Source organism: Blennius ocellaris (assembly GCF_963422515.1).
Source record: "Blennius ocellaris genome assembly, chromosome: 23".
Classification (NCBI taxonomy): domain Eukaryota; kingdom Metazoa; phylum Chordata; class Actinopteri; order Blenniiformes; family Blenniidae; genus Blennius; species Blennius ocellaris.
Window position 1 is genome coordinate 1,863,820 of NC_137672.1, and position 16,262 is coordinate 1,880,081.

General features: G+C 42.2%; 1 protein-coding gene across 1 annotated transcript; it reads right to left on the reverse strand.

Moving 5' to 3' along the window:
- Positions 1 to 5,363: 5,363 nt before the first annotated feature.
- Positions 5,364 to 7,142, reverse strand: mblac1 (metallo-beta-lactamase domain containing 1). The gene is made up of 2 exons (XM_080518742.1): positions 6,711 to 7,142; positions 5,364 to 5,744 (listed from the first exon to the last, which is right to left on the reverse strand). Exons 1-2 carry the CDS (start codon positions 7,131 to 7,133, stop codon positions 5,505 to 5,507), a joined length of 663 nt encoding a protein of 220 aa, XP_080374868.1. The 5' UTR covers positions 7,134 to 7,142; the 3' UTR covers positions 5,364 to 5,504.
- Positions 7,143 to 16,262: the final 9,120 nt, after the last annotated feature.

Consider the following 16,262-nt stretch of genomic DNA (forward strand, 5'->3'; position numbering starts at 1 on the left):
ACACACACACACACACACACACACACACACACACACACACACACATCCGGTGTTAACATCACATTCAGGTCATCAAGTTTTATTACATCAAAATGAGGAAACAAATTCAGACAAAGATTCATAAAATAATTTTTATATTCATTTTTATTTTTGACACAGGACAGAAAAATATTTTGTTGAGGATCATTTGGAACAATTCATGGATACCAGAATGAAAAAAACCAAAACACTAAACTTTAGTCAAGGTAAACTAATTATAGAACTCAATCAAACAGGAAGCTCAATAAAAAAAATAACTGTAAAGAGCAGCGAGCTTTACTTTTATTCAAACAGTAATTGACACTAAACTCATTCAAAACCCAAATATACAGCACAAAAGAAAAAGCCCGGTGATATTCAGAGTGAAGCTAAATACACAGTCTGTGCTGGTCCTGCATCCTCACACACACACACACACACACACACACACACACACACACACACACACACACACACACACACACTTGTGTGTGTGTGTGTGTGTGTGTGTGTGTGTGTGTGTGTGTGTGTGTGTGTGTGTGTGTGTGTGTGTGTGTGTGTGTGTGTGTGTAGTAGATGAAAAGTGAATATAATAATAATGTAATATAAATATGATTTGATCGTTTCCTACATTTTTCTGTTGGTGTCCTGCCCTCGATGCTGTTCCTGCCTTGAAGGATCACTAAAATGAAAATAGAACTCAAGAACTGAACTTCACCATTTGTCACTTTAATCAAAATGAAAATCAAAATGTCAAACATGAAGCAAACTTCAGAATGAAACCTGAGACTCAATGAAGGAAGTAGAAGAACAAGAGCATCAGTACCAGTGTTTGCTGCTCATCTACCATACAACGTATGGACGAGTCATACAATGTATGGTCACCTACCATACAATGTATGGACGAGTCATACAATGTATGGTCACCTACCATACAATGTCTGGAGGAGTCACGAGAGCGGCAGTGGGGGGGTCTCCTGGTTGAGGTTGTCTTCCTATTGTAACACTTCCTGTGGACTGTTGGACTCTGGCCGGTGGTGTTGGTGCTCCACCTGCTGGCCGCAGTGGGGAATGACAGTTGGCAGGTGGAGCACCAACACCACCTGCTGGCCGCAGTGGGGAATGACAGTTGGCAGGTGGAGCACCAACACCACCTGCTGGCCGCAGTGGGGAATGACAGCTGGCCGGTCAACTGGCCATGAGGGGTCAAAGTGACAGCTCTTCTCCAGTATTCACACACATTTTCAGAACATACATCTCATAATCTCTGAACTCCACACATATAAAATATAAAACACACAAACAATGGGCTAAACCCTCGATATTATATTTAAATGTCATCGTACCCCAAACTAAACCTTTTAATGTCATCGTACCCCCAAACTAAACCTTTTAATGTCATCGTACCCCAAACTAAACCTTTTAATGTCATCGTACCCCCAAACTAAACCTTTTTAATGTCATCGTACCCCCAAACTAAACCTTTTAATGTCATCGTACCCCCAAACTAAACCTTTTAATGTCATCGTACCCCCAAACTAAACCTTTTAATGTCATCGTACCCCAAACTAAACCTTTTAAATGTCATCGTACCCCCAAACTAAACCTTTTAATGTCATCGTACCCCAAACTAAACCTTTAAATGTCATCGTACCCCAAACTAAACCTTTTAATGTCATCGTACCCCCAAACTAAACTTTTAAATGTCATCGTACCCCAAACTAAACCTTTTAATGTCATCGTACCCCAAACTAAACCTTTTAATGTCATCGTACCCCAAACTAAACCTTTTAATGTCATCGTACCCCCAAACTAAACCTTTTAATGTCATCGTACCCCCAAACTAAACCTTTTAATGTCATCGTACCCCCAAACTAAACCTTTTAATGTCATCGTACCCCAAACTAAACCTTTTAATGTCATCGTACCCCAAACTAAACCTTTTTAATGTCATCGTACCCCCAAACTAAACCTTTTAATGTCATCGTACCCCAAACTAAACCTTTTAATGTCATCGTACCCCCAAACTAAACCTTTAAATGTCATCGTACCCCCAAACTAAACCTTTTAATGTCATCGTACCCCAAACTAAACCTTTTAATGTCATCGTACCCCAAACTAAACCTTTTAATGTCATCGTACCCCCAAACTAAACCTTTAAATGTCATCGTACCCCAAACTAAACCTTTTAAATGTCATTGTACCCCAAACTAAACTTTTAAATGTCATCGTACCCCAAACTAAACCTTTTAATGTCATCGTACCCCCAAACTAAACCTTTTAATGTCATCGTACCCCAAACTAAACCTTTTAATGTCATCGTACCCCCAAACTAAACCTTTTAAATGTCATCGTACCCCCAAACTAAACCTTTAAATGTCATCGTACCCCCAAACTAAACCTTTTAAATGTCATCGTACCCCCAAACTAAACCTTTTAAATGTCATCGTACCCCAAACTAAACCTTTAAATGTCATCGTACCCCCAAACTAAACCTTTAAATGTCATCGTACCCCCAAACTAAACCTTTTAATGTCATCGTACCCCCAAACTAAACCTTTAAATGTCATCGTACCCCCAAACTAAACCTTTTAATGTCATCGTACCCCCAAACTAAACCTTTTAATGTCATCGTACCCCCAAACTAAACCTTTTAATGTCATCGTACCCCCAAACTAAACCTTTTAATGTCATCGTACCCCCAAACTAAACCTTTTAATGTCATCGTACCCCAAACTAAACCTTTTAATGTCATCGTACCCCAAACTAAACCTTTTAATGTCATCGTACCCCCAAACTAAACCTTTTAAATGTCATCGTACCCCAAACTAAACCTTTTAATGTCATCGTACCCCAAACTAAACCTTTTAATGTCATCGTACCCCCAAACTAAACTTTTAAATGTCATCGTACCCCAAACTAAACCTTTTAATGTCATCGTACCCCAAACTAAACCTTTTAATGTCATCGTACCCCCAAACTAAACTTTTAAATGTCATCGTACCCCAAACTAAACCTTTTAATGTCATCGTACCCCAAACTAAACCTTTTAATGTCATCGTACCCCCAAACTAAACCTTTAAATGTCATCGTACCCCCAAACTAAACCTTTTAATGTCATCGTACCCCAAACTAAACCTTTTAATGTCATCGTACCCCCAAACTAAACCTTTTAAATGTCATCGTACCCCCAAACTAAACCTTTTAATGTCATCGTACCCCAAACTAAACCTTTTAATGTCATCGTACCCCCAAACTAACCTTTTAATGTCATCGTACCCCCAAACTAAACCTTTTAATGTCATCGTACCCCAAACTAAACCTTTTTAATGTCATCGTACCCCAAACTAAACCTTTTAAATGTCATCGTACCCCCAAACTAAACCTTTTAATGTCATCGTACCCCAAACTAAACCTTTTAAATGTCATCGTACCCCCAAACTAAACTTTTAAATGTCATCGTACCCCAAACTAAACCTTTTAATGTCATCGTACCCCCAAACTAAACCTTTTAATGTCATCGTACCCCCAAACTAAACATTTTAATGTCCTCGTACCCCAAACTAAACCTTTTAATGTCCTCGTACCCCAAACTAAACCTTTTAAATGTCATCGTACCCCCAAACTAAACCTTTTAAATGTCATCGTACCCCCAAACTAAACCTTTTAAATGTCATCGTACCCCAAACTAAACCTTTTAAATGTCATCGTACCCCCAAACTAAACCTTTTAAATGTCCTCGTACCCCCAAACTAAACCTTTTAAATGTCATCGTACCCCCAAACTAAACCTTTTAAATGTCATCGTACCCCCAAACTAAACCTTTTAAATGTCCTCGTACCCCAAACTAAACCTTTTTAAATGTCATCGTACCCCCAAACTAAACCTTTTAATGTCATCGTACCCCCAAACTAAACCTTTTAATGTCATCGTACCCCAAACTAAACCTTTTAAATGTCATCGTACCCCCAAACTAAACCTTTTAAATGTCCTCGTACCCCCAAACTAAACCTTTTAAATGTCATCGTACCCCCAAACTAAACCTTTTAAATGTCATCGTACCCCCAAACTAAACCTTTTAAATGTCATCGTACCCCCAAACTAAACCTTTTAAATGTCATTGTACCCCCAAACTAAACCTTTTAATGTCATCGTACCCCAAACTAAACCTTTTAATGTCATCGTACCCCAAACTAAACCTTTTAATGTCATCGTACCCCAAACTAAACCTTTTAATGTCATCGTACCCCCAAACTAAACCTTTTAAATGTCATCGTACCCCAAACTAAACCTTTTTAAATGTCATCGTACCCCCAAACTAAACCTTTTAAATGTCATCGTACCCCAAACTAAACCTTTTAATGTCATCGTACCCCCAAACTAAACCTTTTAAATGTCATCGTACCCCAAACTAAACCTTTTAATGTCATCGTACCCCCAAACTAAACCTTTTAATGTCATCGTACCCCAAACTAAACCTTTTAAATGTCATCGTACCCCCAAACTAAACCTTTTAATGTCATCGTACCCCAAACTAAACCTTTTAAATGTCATCGTACCCCAAACTAAACCTTTTAATGTCATCGTACCCCAAACTAAACCTTTTAATGTCATCGTACCCCAAACTAAACCTTTTAAATGTCATCGTACCCCAAACTAAACCTTTTAATGTCATCGTACCCCAAACTAAACCTTTTAATGTCATCGTACCCCAAACTAAACCTTTTAATGTCATCGTACCCCAAACTAAACCTTTTAATGTCATCGTACCCCCAAACTAAACCTTTTTAAATGTCATCGTACCCCCAAACTAAACCTTTTAAATGTCATCGTACCCCCAAACTAAACCTTTAAATGTCATCGTACCCCAAACTAAACCTTTTAAATGTCATCGTACCCCCAAACTAAACCTTTTAAATGTCATCGTACCCCCAAACTAAACCTTTAAATGTCATCGTACCCCAAACTAAACCTTTAAATGTCATCGTACCCCCAAACTAAACCTTTTAATGTCATCGTACCCCAAACTAAACCTTTTAATGTCCTCGTACCCCAAACTAAACCTTTTAATGTCATCGTACCCCCAAACTAAACCTTTTAATGTCATCGTACCCCAAACTAAACCTTTTAATGTCATCGTACCCCAAACTAAACCTTTAAATGTCATCGTACCCCCAAACTAAACCTTTTAATGTCATCGTACCCCAAACTAAACCTTTTAATGTCATCGTACCCCAAACTAAACCTTTTAATGTCATCGTACCCCCAAAGCAACGCCAACAAGGAAAGAAGGGAAGATGTAAAAAGAAACACACTTAAAAAAAACAACTAAATCAACAGGAAGGAAAGATTTTAATAATGTCAAGAACTTCGTATTATGGAGCGACCTGGAGGGACCTGGAGTGACCTGGAGGGACCTGGAGGGACCTGGAAGGACCTGAGGTGACCTGGAGGGACCTGGAAGGACCCTGCCTCCATCCAACAAGTCAGTTCCGGAGAACCCGGAAAGGGGGTCCATGTCCTGGGATGATAACGTGGGCAGTGCGCAGCGCCTCCTGGCGGCTAACCTCCTGTACTGCAGGGTTCATACTCACGTCCCGCCAACTATCCTCATCGGAGCAACACTCAAATAAGTCCCCGGCAACAAGCACTGTGCCAGCAAAGGTTCCCTTCACCTGGACGCTGACATCCTGGCCGGTGTGACCAGGAGTGGGGAGGACCAGGACCTGCAGGAGACAAGAGAGTCCACTGTAAGCTGGATTCTTCCAGGGCTCTGTGGGACAAACTCTTTAAACTCCTTCATGAACATTCCAGTCACAAGCTGCAGACGTGTCCTTTGCTGCACAGCAGATCCTTGTTCAGACCCGACATTGACACATAGACCCTCCCTGGACCCAGTCCCTCACTCTATTACATCATGTAGTAGTCTATTACATCATGTAGTAGTCTATTACATCATGTAATAGACTACTACATCATGTAATAGTCTACTACATCATGTAATAGCAGGTGGACCAGGGGTCTGGTCCACCAGACCCCTGGTCCACCTGCTCCTGGTCCACCTGCTCCTGGTCCACCTGCTCCTGGTCCACCTGCTCCTGGTCCACCTGCTCCTGGTCCACCAGACCCCTGGTCCACCTGCTCCTGGTCCACCAGACCCCTGGTCCACCAGACCCCTGGTCCACCTGCTCCTCAGCACTGGAGCTTCCAACAGGAAGTCGTCAGACTGAGTGTCCTAGTGGACCAGCAGGTCTAATCGGGACAGACTGGGAGACTCAGAGACACAGAAGTGGACGTCCTCTGTCCAGGTCCCACGCCGATGACTGTCTCAGCACACAGAAGTCCACTTGTGGACAGCAGGAGACGCTGTCCAGCTGGAGTTGATGCTCAAGGGCACACAGGCAATAGAGCCGGACGCCTCCACTGTTGACTGTTTGAAGGAACCGCCGCAGCTTCACCTGTCTGACCTCCGCGACCTGAAGTCTCCTGGACCAGGAACATTCTACATTTCCCGCAAATCCAAATCTTCTCACTGTTTGTGAGGAGTGTGACTCTACCATACATTGTATTACTGAATGGTTGGACTTCTATTATGTCTGACTCTATGAACAATAAGTCCATGACTGTACTTAGTCTACGATTCCCCTTATATTGTGTATATAGCACGTGAACACACACACACACACACTGACCTGTGGGGCTACGGGTACCGGGAGGCCCCGGGCCAGCGGGCTCGGGCGGTACGTGTCTCCTTCGCTGAAGTCGTAACCGACGAGCAGCTTCGCTCCGGGGAACAGGTTGAGGTTCCCCACGTGGTCCGAGTGTCCGTGGGTCCCCACCACCCAGTCGATGTCCCCCGGGGCCACGCCCCTGTCTCTCAGGCACGCGAGGAGAAAGTCCCGGTCCCACGGTCCTCCGGTGTCCACCAGCACCGTCGTGGGTCCCGTGACGAGGGTGACGGTTCCGTCGGCCCGGAAGCTTCCGTCGGCCTGCGGGCGGCAGTAGCCCTCCTTCAGCACGGACACCGAGTACGGCTCCCCGGGGAACACGCGCTCCGTGAGCGGCACGCAGAGCGGCTGGAGGCGGCCTGGAGCCTCCGGACCGCTGGTCCCCATGCTGCACGAGCTCCGTAACCACTCATAGAGCTATAGAGCTAGAACCATAGAGCTATAGAGCTACAACCATAGAGCTATAGAGCTGGAACCGTATAACTAGAATCATAGAGCTATAGAGCTAGAACCGTAGAGCTATGACCATACAACCCGAACCATAGAGCTATAGAGCTACAACCATAGAGCTATAGAGCTAGAACCATAGAACTATAGAGCTACAACCATAGAGCTATAGAGCTGGAACCGTAGAACTAAAATCATAGAGCTATAGAGCTGGAACCGTAGAACTAAAATCATAGAGCTATAGAGCTAGAACCGTAGAGCTAGAATCATAGAGCTAGAACCATACAACTAGAATATTGGAGCTATAGAGCTAGAACCTTAGAGTTATAGAACTAGAACCATTGAGCTATGACCATACAACTAGAACCATAGAGCTATGACCATACAACTAGAACCATAGAGCTATAGAGCTACAACCATAGAGCTAGAACCGTAGAGCTATGACATACAACCAGAACCATAGAGCTATAGAGCTAGAACCGTAGAACTAGAATCATAGCGCTATAGAGCTAGAACCATACAACTAGAATCATAGAGCTATAGAGCTAGAACCTTAGAGTTATAGAACTAGAACCATAGAGCTATGACCATACAACTAGAACCATAGAGCTATGACCATACAACTAGAACCATAGAGCTATAGAGCTAGAACCATACAACTAGAATCATAGAGCTATAGAGCTAGAACCATAGAGCTATGACCATACAACCAGAACCATAGAGCTATAGAGCTAGAACCATACAACTAGAATCATAGAGCTATAGAGCTAGAATCATAGAGCTATGACCATACAACTAGAACCATAGAGCTATAGAGCTAGAACCATACAACTAGAATCATAGAGCTATAGAGCTAGAACCATAGAGCTAGAATCTAGAGCTATAGAGCCAGAACCAAGGAGCTATAGAGCTGGAACCATACAACTAGAACCATAGAGCTATAGAGCTAGAACCATAGAGCTAGAATCTAGAGCTATAGAGCCAGAACCAAGGAGCTATAGAGCTGGAACCATAGAGCTATACAAATGATTAGAGTTGAACAAGTAGAATCCCGGATGTAACAAGTTGAATTATAATGTAGAATCAGACAGATATAATACTAAATCTACACAAGCAGAATTCTCGACATAAAATACGTAGAATTATAGAGATACATGAGTAAAGGTATAGACGTATTGCCATAGAATTAAACGATAACAGAAGCACTGTACTATCATAACTGTACTACAAGTAAAACCAAGGGCCATGGATCCATAAGTAGAATCAAGCATAGACCTAATACACCAGGTTCCCTTGGCAGACGAGTAGAATCACAGAAATAGAAGCGTCAGTGTCACGGCTGGGAGCCGGCGCGTGGAGCTAGAACCCAGAAGCAGACCTCAAAGCAGAGAATTGTTTGCAAACGTCAAAGTTTTATTGTGCAGGGAGGGAAAGGGGAGCTGGAACCGGGACGGGACCCGGGGGAATCTCTGGGGGGGCCTTTTGGAACCGGGACGGGACCCGGGGAATCTCTGGGGGGGCCTTTTGGAACTGGGACGGGACCCGGGGGAATCTCTGGGGGGGCCTCTTGGAACCGGGACGGGACCCGGGGGAATCTCTGGGGGGGCCTCCTGGAACCGGGATGGGACCCGGGGGAATCTCTGGGGGGGCCTCCTGGAACCGAGACGGGACCCGGGGGAATCTCTGGGGGGGGCCTCTTGGAACCGGGACGGGACCCGGGGGAATCTCTGGGGGGGGGGGCCTCTTGGAACCGGGACGGGACCCGGGGGAATCTCTGGGGGGGCCTCTTGGAACCGGGACGGGACCCGGGGGAATCTCTGGGGGGCCTCTTGGAACTGGGACGGGACCCGGGGAATCTCTGGGAGGGCCTCTTGGAACCCTGGCGTCGGAACAGGAACGGGAACCACCCCGGGGACGACACTCACTCCCCGGGGAGGACAACACCGACGCACCTCCTCACGGAGTGAAGACTAGCAATCCTCTGGCCCCGGACCCTCCTCCCTGCAGGGCTTAAGACTGCTTGACAATCAATCAGCTGATTGCCTGCAGGAGTGTCAGAGAGGATCCGGTGCTGGAGCGAGGTGTGTGGCTCCTCACAGTCAGTCGCCCAGTGCCTTGCTGGGAACGTGTTCATTAGTAATCTGTTACTCTGTTCTGCCCACTTCTTCAGTTAGGAGTAATCTAGCACGTTACTATTTCCAAACCAGTAAAGAGTATTACTATTAAAGTTATTGTAGCGTCCAACAGGACGAGTTTGTTCTCTGCAAAGCTGCTTTAACATCAGCGTTGGGAAGGTTGCTTGAAAACTGTAATCCATTACAGTTACAAGTTACTTGTCAAAAATGTAATCAGTAAATGATGAATCTTATACTCAAATTATACTGAAGTGAACAAGTTTTGAACTAAATCAAAACTCAGTAACCAATCAGGTGTCGAATTTATTTAAAGAATGAAAACCACAATACAAATAAAACTTTCAATTATTCAAGTGTTGGTCCTCAAAACTACTTTTATTCAAGAACATGTGCTCTTTCAAAACTCTCTCCCTCTCTCTCACCCTCCCCCTCTCCCTCTCCCTCTCCATCTCTCTCTCCCTCTCCATCTCCCTCTCTCTCTCCCCCCCTCTCTCTCTCTCTCTCTCTCCCTCTCTCTCTCCCTCTCCCTCTCTCTCCCTCCCTCTCTCTCTCTTTCTCCCCCCCTATCTCTCTCTTTCTCCCCCCTCTCTCTCCCTCCCTCTCTCTCTCTTTCTCCCCCCCTATCTCTCTCTCCCTCTCTCTCTCTTTCTCCCCCCTCTCTCTCCCTCCCTCTCTCTCTCTTTCTCCCCCCCTCTCTCTCTCTCTCTCTCCCCCTGTTTCCTCATTGGTTTTAATGTTGTTGTTTTCCAGACTAAATAAGAATGTTTGATGAGAGACTGTATCTGGCAGCATGAATCACTGATTGATAATAACTGAACAACCTGCTACTGGTTCAACAAGCAGACTTAGAAAATAAAGTTATGGCTCCTGTAGCCGAGTTAATCTCTAAAACATGAGATCCTCTAAACATATTGAGAATGTCTTCCTCCCATCAGCACCAGTACTGGTATTGGCAGGTTACTGACAGGTTATGAGCTAATAAAACTAGTTGGTATTGGCAGGTTACTGACAGGTTATGAGCTAATAAAACTAGTTGGTATTGGCAGGTAACTGACAGGTTATGAGCTAATAAAACTAGTTGGTATTGGCAGGTTACTGACAGGTTATGAGCTAATAAAACTAGTTGGTATTGGCAGGTTACTGACAGGTTATGAGCTAATAAAACTAGTTGGTATTGGCAGGTTACTGGCAGGTTATGAGCTAATAAAACTAGTTGGTATTGGCAGGTTACTGGCAGGTTATGAGCTAATAAAACTAGTTGGTATTGGCAGGTTACTGACAGGTTATGAGCTAATAAAACTAGTTGGTATTGGCAGGTTACTGACAGGTTATGAGCTAATAAAACTAGTTGGTATTGGCAGGTTACTGGCAGGTTATGAGCTAATAAAACTAGTTGGTATTGGCAGGTTACTGGCAGGTTATGAGCTAATAAAACTAGTTGGTATTGGCAGGTTACTGACAGGTTATGAGCTAATAAAACTAGTTGGTATTGGCAGGTTACTGACAGGTTATGAGCTAATAAAACTAGTTGGTATTGGCAGGTTACTGACAGGTTATGAGCTAATAAAACTAGTTGGTATTGGCAGGTTACTGACAGGTTATGAGCTAATAAAACTAGTTGGTATTGGCAGGTAACTGACAGGTTATGAGCTAATAAAACTAGTTGGTATTGGCAGGTTACTGACAGGTTATGAGCTAATAAAACTAGTTGGTATTGGCAGGTTACTGACAGGTTATGAGCTAATAAAACTAGTTGGTATTGGCAGGTTACTGGCAGGTTATGAGCTAATAAAACTAGTTGGTATTGGCAGGTTACTGGCAGGTTATGAGCTAATAAAACTAGTTGGTATTGGCAGGTTACTGACAGGTTATGAGCTAATAAAACTAGTTGGTATTGGCAGGTTACTGACAGGTTATGAGCTAATAAAACTAGTTGGTATTGGCAGGTTACTGGCAGGTTATGAGCTAATAAAACTAGTTGGTATTGGCAGGTTACTGGCAGGTTATGAGCTAATAAAACTAGTTGGTATTGGCAGGTTACTGACAGGTTATGAGCTAATAAAACTAGTTGGTATTGGCAGGTTACTGACAGGTTATGAGCTAATAAAACTAGTTGGTATTGGCAGGTAACTGACAGGTTATGAGCTAATAAAACTAGTTGGTATTGGCAGGTTACTGACAGGTTATGAGCTAATAAAACTAGTTGGTATTGGCAGGTTACTGACAGGTTATGAGCTAATAAAACTAGTTGGTATTGGCAGGTTACTGGCAGGTTATGAGCTAATAAAACTAGTTGGTATTGGCAGGTTACTGGCAGGTTATGAGCTAATAAAACTAGTTGGTATTGGCAGGTTACTGACAGGTTATGAGCTAATAAAACTAGTTGGTATTGGCAGGTTACTGACAGGTTATGAGCTAATAAAACTAGTTGGTATTGGCAGGTTATGAGCTAATAAAACTAGTTGGTATTGGCAGGTTACTGACAGGTTATGAGCTAATAAAACTAGTTGGTATTGGCAGGTTACTGACAGGTTATGAGCTAATAAAACTAGTTGGTATTGGCAGGTTACTGGCAGGTTATGAGCTAATAAAACTAGTTGGTATTGGCAGGTTACTGGCAGGTTATGAGCTAATAAAACTAGTTGGTATTGGCAGGTTACTGGCAGGTTATGAGCTAATAAAACTAGTTGGTATTGGCAGGTTACTGACAGGTTATGAGCTAATAAAACTAGTTGGTATTGGCAGGTTACTGACAGGTTATGAGCTAATAAAACTAGTTGGTATTGGCAGGTTACTGACAGGTTATGAGCTAATAAAACTAGTTGGTATTGGCAGGTTATGAGCTAATAAAACTAGTTGGTATTGGCAGGTTACTGACAGGTTATGAGCTAATAAAACTAGTTGGTATTGGCAGGTTACTGACAGGTTATGAGCTAATAAAACTAGTTGGTATTGGCAGGTTACTGACAGGTTATGAGCTAATAAAACTAGTTGGTATTGGCAGGTTACTGACAGGTTATGAGCTAATAAAACTAGTTGGCATTGGCAGGTTACTGACAGGTTATGAGCTAATAAAACTAGTTGGTATTGGCAGGTTACTGACAGGTTATGAGCTAATAAAACTAGTTGGTATTGGCAGGTTACTGACAGGTTATGAGCTAATAAAACTAGTTGGTATTGGCAGGTTACTGACAGGTTATGAGCTAATAAAACTAGTTGGTATTGGCAGGTTACTGACAGGTTATGAGCTAATAAAACTAGTTGGTATTGGCAGGGTATGAGCTAGTAAAACTAGTTGGTATTGGCAGGTTACTGACAGGTTATGAGCTAATAAAACTAGTTGGTATTGGCAGGTTACTGACAGGTTATGAGCTAATAAAACTAGTTGGTATTGGCAGGTTACTGACAGGTTATGAGCTAGTAAAACTAGTTGGTATTGGCAGGTTACTGACAGGTTATGAGCTAATAAAACTAGTTGGTATTGGCAGGTTACTGGCAGGTTATGAGCTAATAAAACTAGTTGGTATTGGCAGGTTACTGACAGGTTATGAGCTAATAAAACTGGTTGGTATTGGCAGGTTATGAGCTAATAAAACTAGTTGGTATTGGCAGGTTACTGGCAGGTTATGAGCTAATAAAACTAGTTGATATTGGCAGGTTACTGGCAGGTTATGAGCTAATAAAACTAGTTGGTATTGGCAGGTTACTGACAGGTTATGAGCTAATAAAACTAGTTGGTATTGGCAGGTTACTGGCAGGTTATGAGCTAGTAAAACTAGTTGGTATTGGCAGGTTACTGGCAGGTTATGAGCTAATAAAACTAGTTGGTATTGGCAGGTTGCTGACAGGTTATGAGCTAATAAAACTAGTTGGTATTGGCAGGTTACTGGCAGGTTATGAGCTAATAAAACTAGTTGGTATTGGCAGGTTACTGACAGGTGAGCTAATAAAGAAACTAGTTGGTATTGGCAGGTTACTGGCAGGTTATGAGCTAATAAAACTAGTTGGTATTGGCAGGTTACTGGCAGGTTATGAGCTAATAAAACTAGTTGGTATTGGCAGGTTATGAGCTAATAAAACTAGTTGGTATTGGCAGGTTACTGGCAGGTTATGAGCTAATAAAACTAGTTGGTATTGGCAGGTTACTGGCAGGTTATGAGCTAATAAAACTAGTTGGTATTGGCAGGTTATGAGCTAATAAAACTAGTTGGTATTGGCAGGTTACTGGCAGGTTATGAGCTAATAAAACTAGTTGGTATTGGCAGGTTACTGACAGGTTATGAGCTAATAAAACTAGTTGGTATTGGCAGGTTACTGACAGGTTATGAGCTAATAAAACTAGTTGGTATTGGCAGGTTACTGACAGGTTATGAGCTAATAAAACTAGTTGGTATTGGCAGGTTACTGACAGGTTATGAGCTAATAAAACTAGTTGGTATTGGCAGGTTACTGGCAGGTTATGAGCTAATAAAACTAGTTGGTATTGGCAGGTTACTGGCAGGTTATGAGCTAATAAAACTAGTTGGTATTGGCAGGTTACTGGCAGGTTATGAGCTAATAAAACTAGTTGGTATTGGCAGGTTACTGGCAGGTTATGAGCTAATAAAACTAGTTGGTATTGGCAGGTTACTGACAGGTTATGAGCTAATAAAACTAGTTGGTATTGGCAGGTTACTGACAGGTTATGAGCTAATAAAACTAGTTGGTATTGGCAGGTTATGAGCTAATAAAACTAGTTGGTATTGGCAGGTTACTGACAGGTTATGAGCTAATAAAACTAGTTGGTATTGGCAGGTTACTGACAGGTTATGAGCTAATAAAACTAGTTGGTATTGGCAGGTTACTGACAGGTTATGAGCTAATAAAACTAGTTGGTATTGGCAGGTTACTGGCAGGTTATGAGCTAATAAAACTAGTTGGTATTGGCAGGTTACTGGCAGGTTATGAGCTAATAAAACTAGTTGGTATTGGCAGGTTACTGGCAGGTTATGAGCTAATAAAACTAGTTGGTATTGGCAGGTTACTGACAGGTTATGAGCTAATAAAACTAGTTGGTATTGGCAGGTTACTGACAGGTTATGAGCTAATAAAACTAGTTGGTATTGGCAGGTTACTGACAGGTTATGAGCTAATAAAACTAGTTGGTATTGGCAGGTTATGAGCTAATAAAACTAGTTGGTATTGGCAGGTTACTGACAGGTTATGAGCTAATAAAACTAGTTGGCATTGGCAGGTTACTGACAGGTTATGAGCTAATAAAACTAGTTGGTATTGGCAGGTTACTGACAGGTTATGAGCTAATAAAACTAGTTGGTATTGGCAGGTTACTGACAGGTTATGAGCTAATAAAACTAGTTGGTATTGGCAGGTTACTGACAGGTTATGAGCTAATAAAACTAGTTGGTATTGGCAGGTTACTGACAGGTTATGAGCTAATAAAACTAGTTGGTATTGGCAGGGTATGAGCTAGTAAAACTAGTTGGTATTGGCAGGTTACTGACAGGTTATGAGCTAATAAAACTAGTTGGTATTGGCAGGTTACTGACAGGTTATGAGCTAGTAAAACTAGTTGGTATTGGCAGGTTACTGACAGGTTATGAGCTAATAAAACTAGTTGGTATTGGCAGGTTACTGGCAGGTTATGAGCTAATAAAACTAGTTGGTATTGGCAGGTTACTGACAGGTTATGAGCTAATAAAACTGGTTGGTATTGGCAGGTTATGAGCTAATAAAACTAGTTGGTATTGGCAGGTTACTGGCAGGTTATGAGCTAATAAAACTAGTTGATATTGGCAGGTTACTGGCAGGTTATGAGCTAATAAAACTAGTTGGTATTGGCAGGTTACTGACAGGTTATGAGCTAATAAAACTAGTTGGTATTGGCAGGTTACTGGCAGGTTATGAGCTAGTAAAACTAGTTGGTATTGGCAGGTTACTGGCAGGTTATGAGCTAATAAAACTAGTTGGTATTGGCAGGTTGCTGACAGGTTATGAGCTAATAAAACTAGTTGGTATTGGCAGGTTACTGGCAGGTTATGAGCTAATAAAACTAGTTGGTATTGGCAGGTTACTGACAGGTTATGAGCTATTAAAACTAGTTGGTATTGGCAGGTTACTGGCAGGTTATGAGCTAATAAAACTAGTTGGTATTGGCAGGTTACTGGCAGGTTATGAGCTAATAAAACTAGTTGGTATTGGCAGGTTATGAGCTAATAAAACTAGTTGGTATTGGCAGGTTACTGGCAGGTTATGAGCTAATAAAACTAGTTGGTATTGGCAGGTTACTGGCAGGTTATGAGCTAATAAAACTAGTTGGTATTGGCAGGTTATGAGCTAATAAAACTAGTTGGTATTGGCAGGTTACTGGCAGGTTATGAGCTAATAAAACTAGTTGGTATTGGCAGGTTACTGACAGGTTATGAGCTAATAAAACTAGTTGGTATTGGCAGGTTACTGACAGGTTATGAGCTAATAAAACTAGTTGGTATTGGCAGGTTACTGACAGGTTATGAGCTAATAAAACTAGTTGGTATTGGCAGGTTACTGACAGGTTATGAGCTAATAAAACTAGTTGGTATTGGCAGGTTACTGGCAGGTTATGAGCTAATAAAACTAGTTGGTATTGGCAGGTTACTGGCAGGTTATGAGCTAATAAAACTAGTTGGTATTGGCAGGTTACTGGCAGGTTATGAGCTAATAAAACTAGTTGGTATTGGCAGGTTACTGGCAGGTTATGAGCTAATAAAACTAGTTGGTATTGGCAGGTTACTGACAGGTTATGAGCTAATAAAACTAGTTGGTATTGGCAGGTTACTGACAGGTTATGAGCTAATAAAACTAGTTGGTATTGGCAGGTTATGAGCTAATAAAACTAGTTGGTATTGGCAGGTTACTGACAGGTTATGAGCTAATAAAACTAGTTGGTATTGGCAGG

Excerpts from the sequence above, each read along its gene's own strand:
- mblac1 (XM_080518742.1), bottom strand. The coding sequence starts at position 7,133 with ATGGGGACCAGCGGTCCGGAGGCTCCAGGCCGCCTCCAGCCGCTCTGC. Across the intron at positions 5,745-6,710 it reads CGGTACCCGTAGCCCCACAG|GTCCTGGTCCTCCCCACTCC; the intron begins GTCAGTGTGTGT and ends TGTCTCCTGCAG.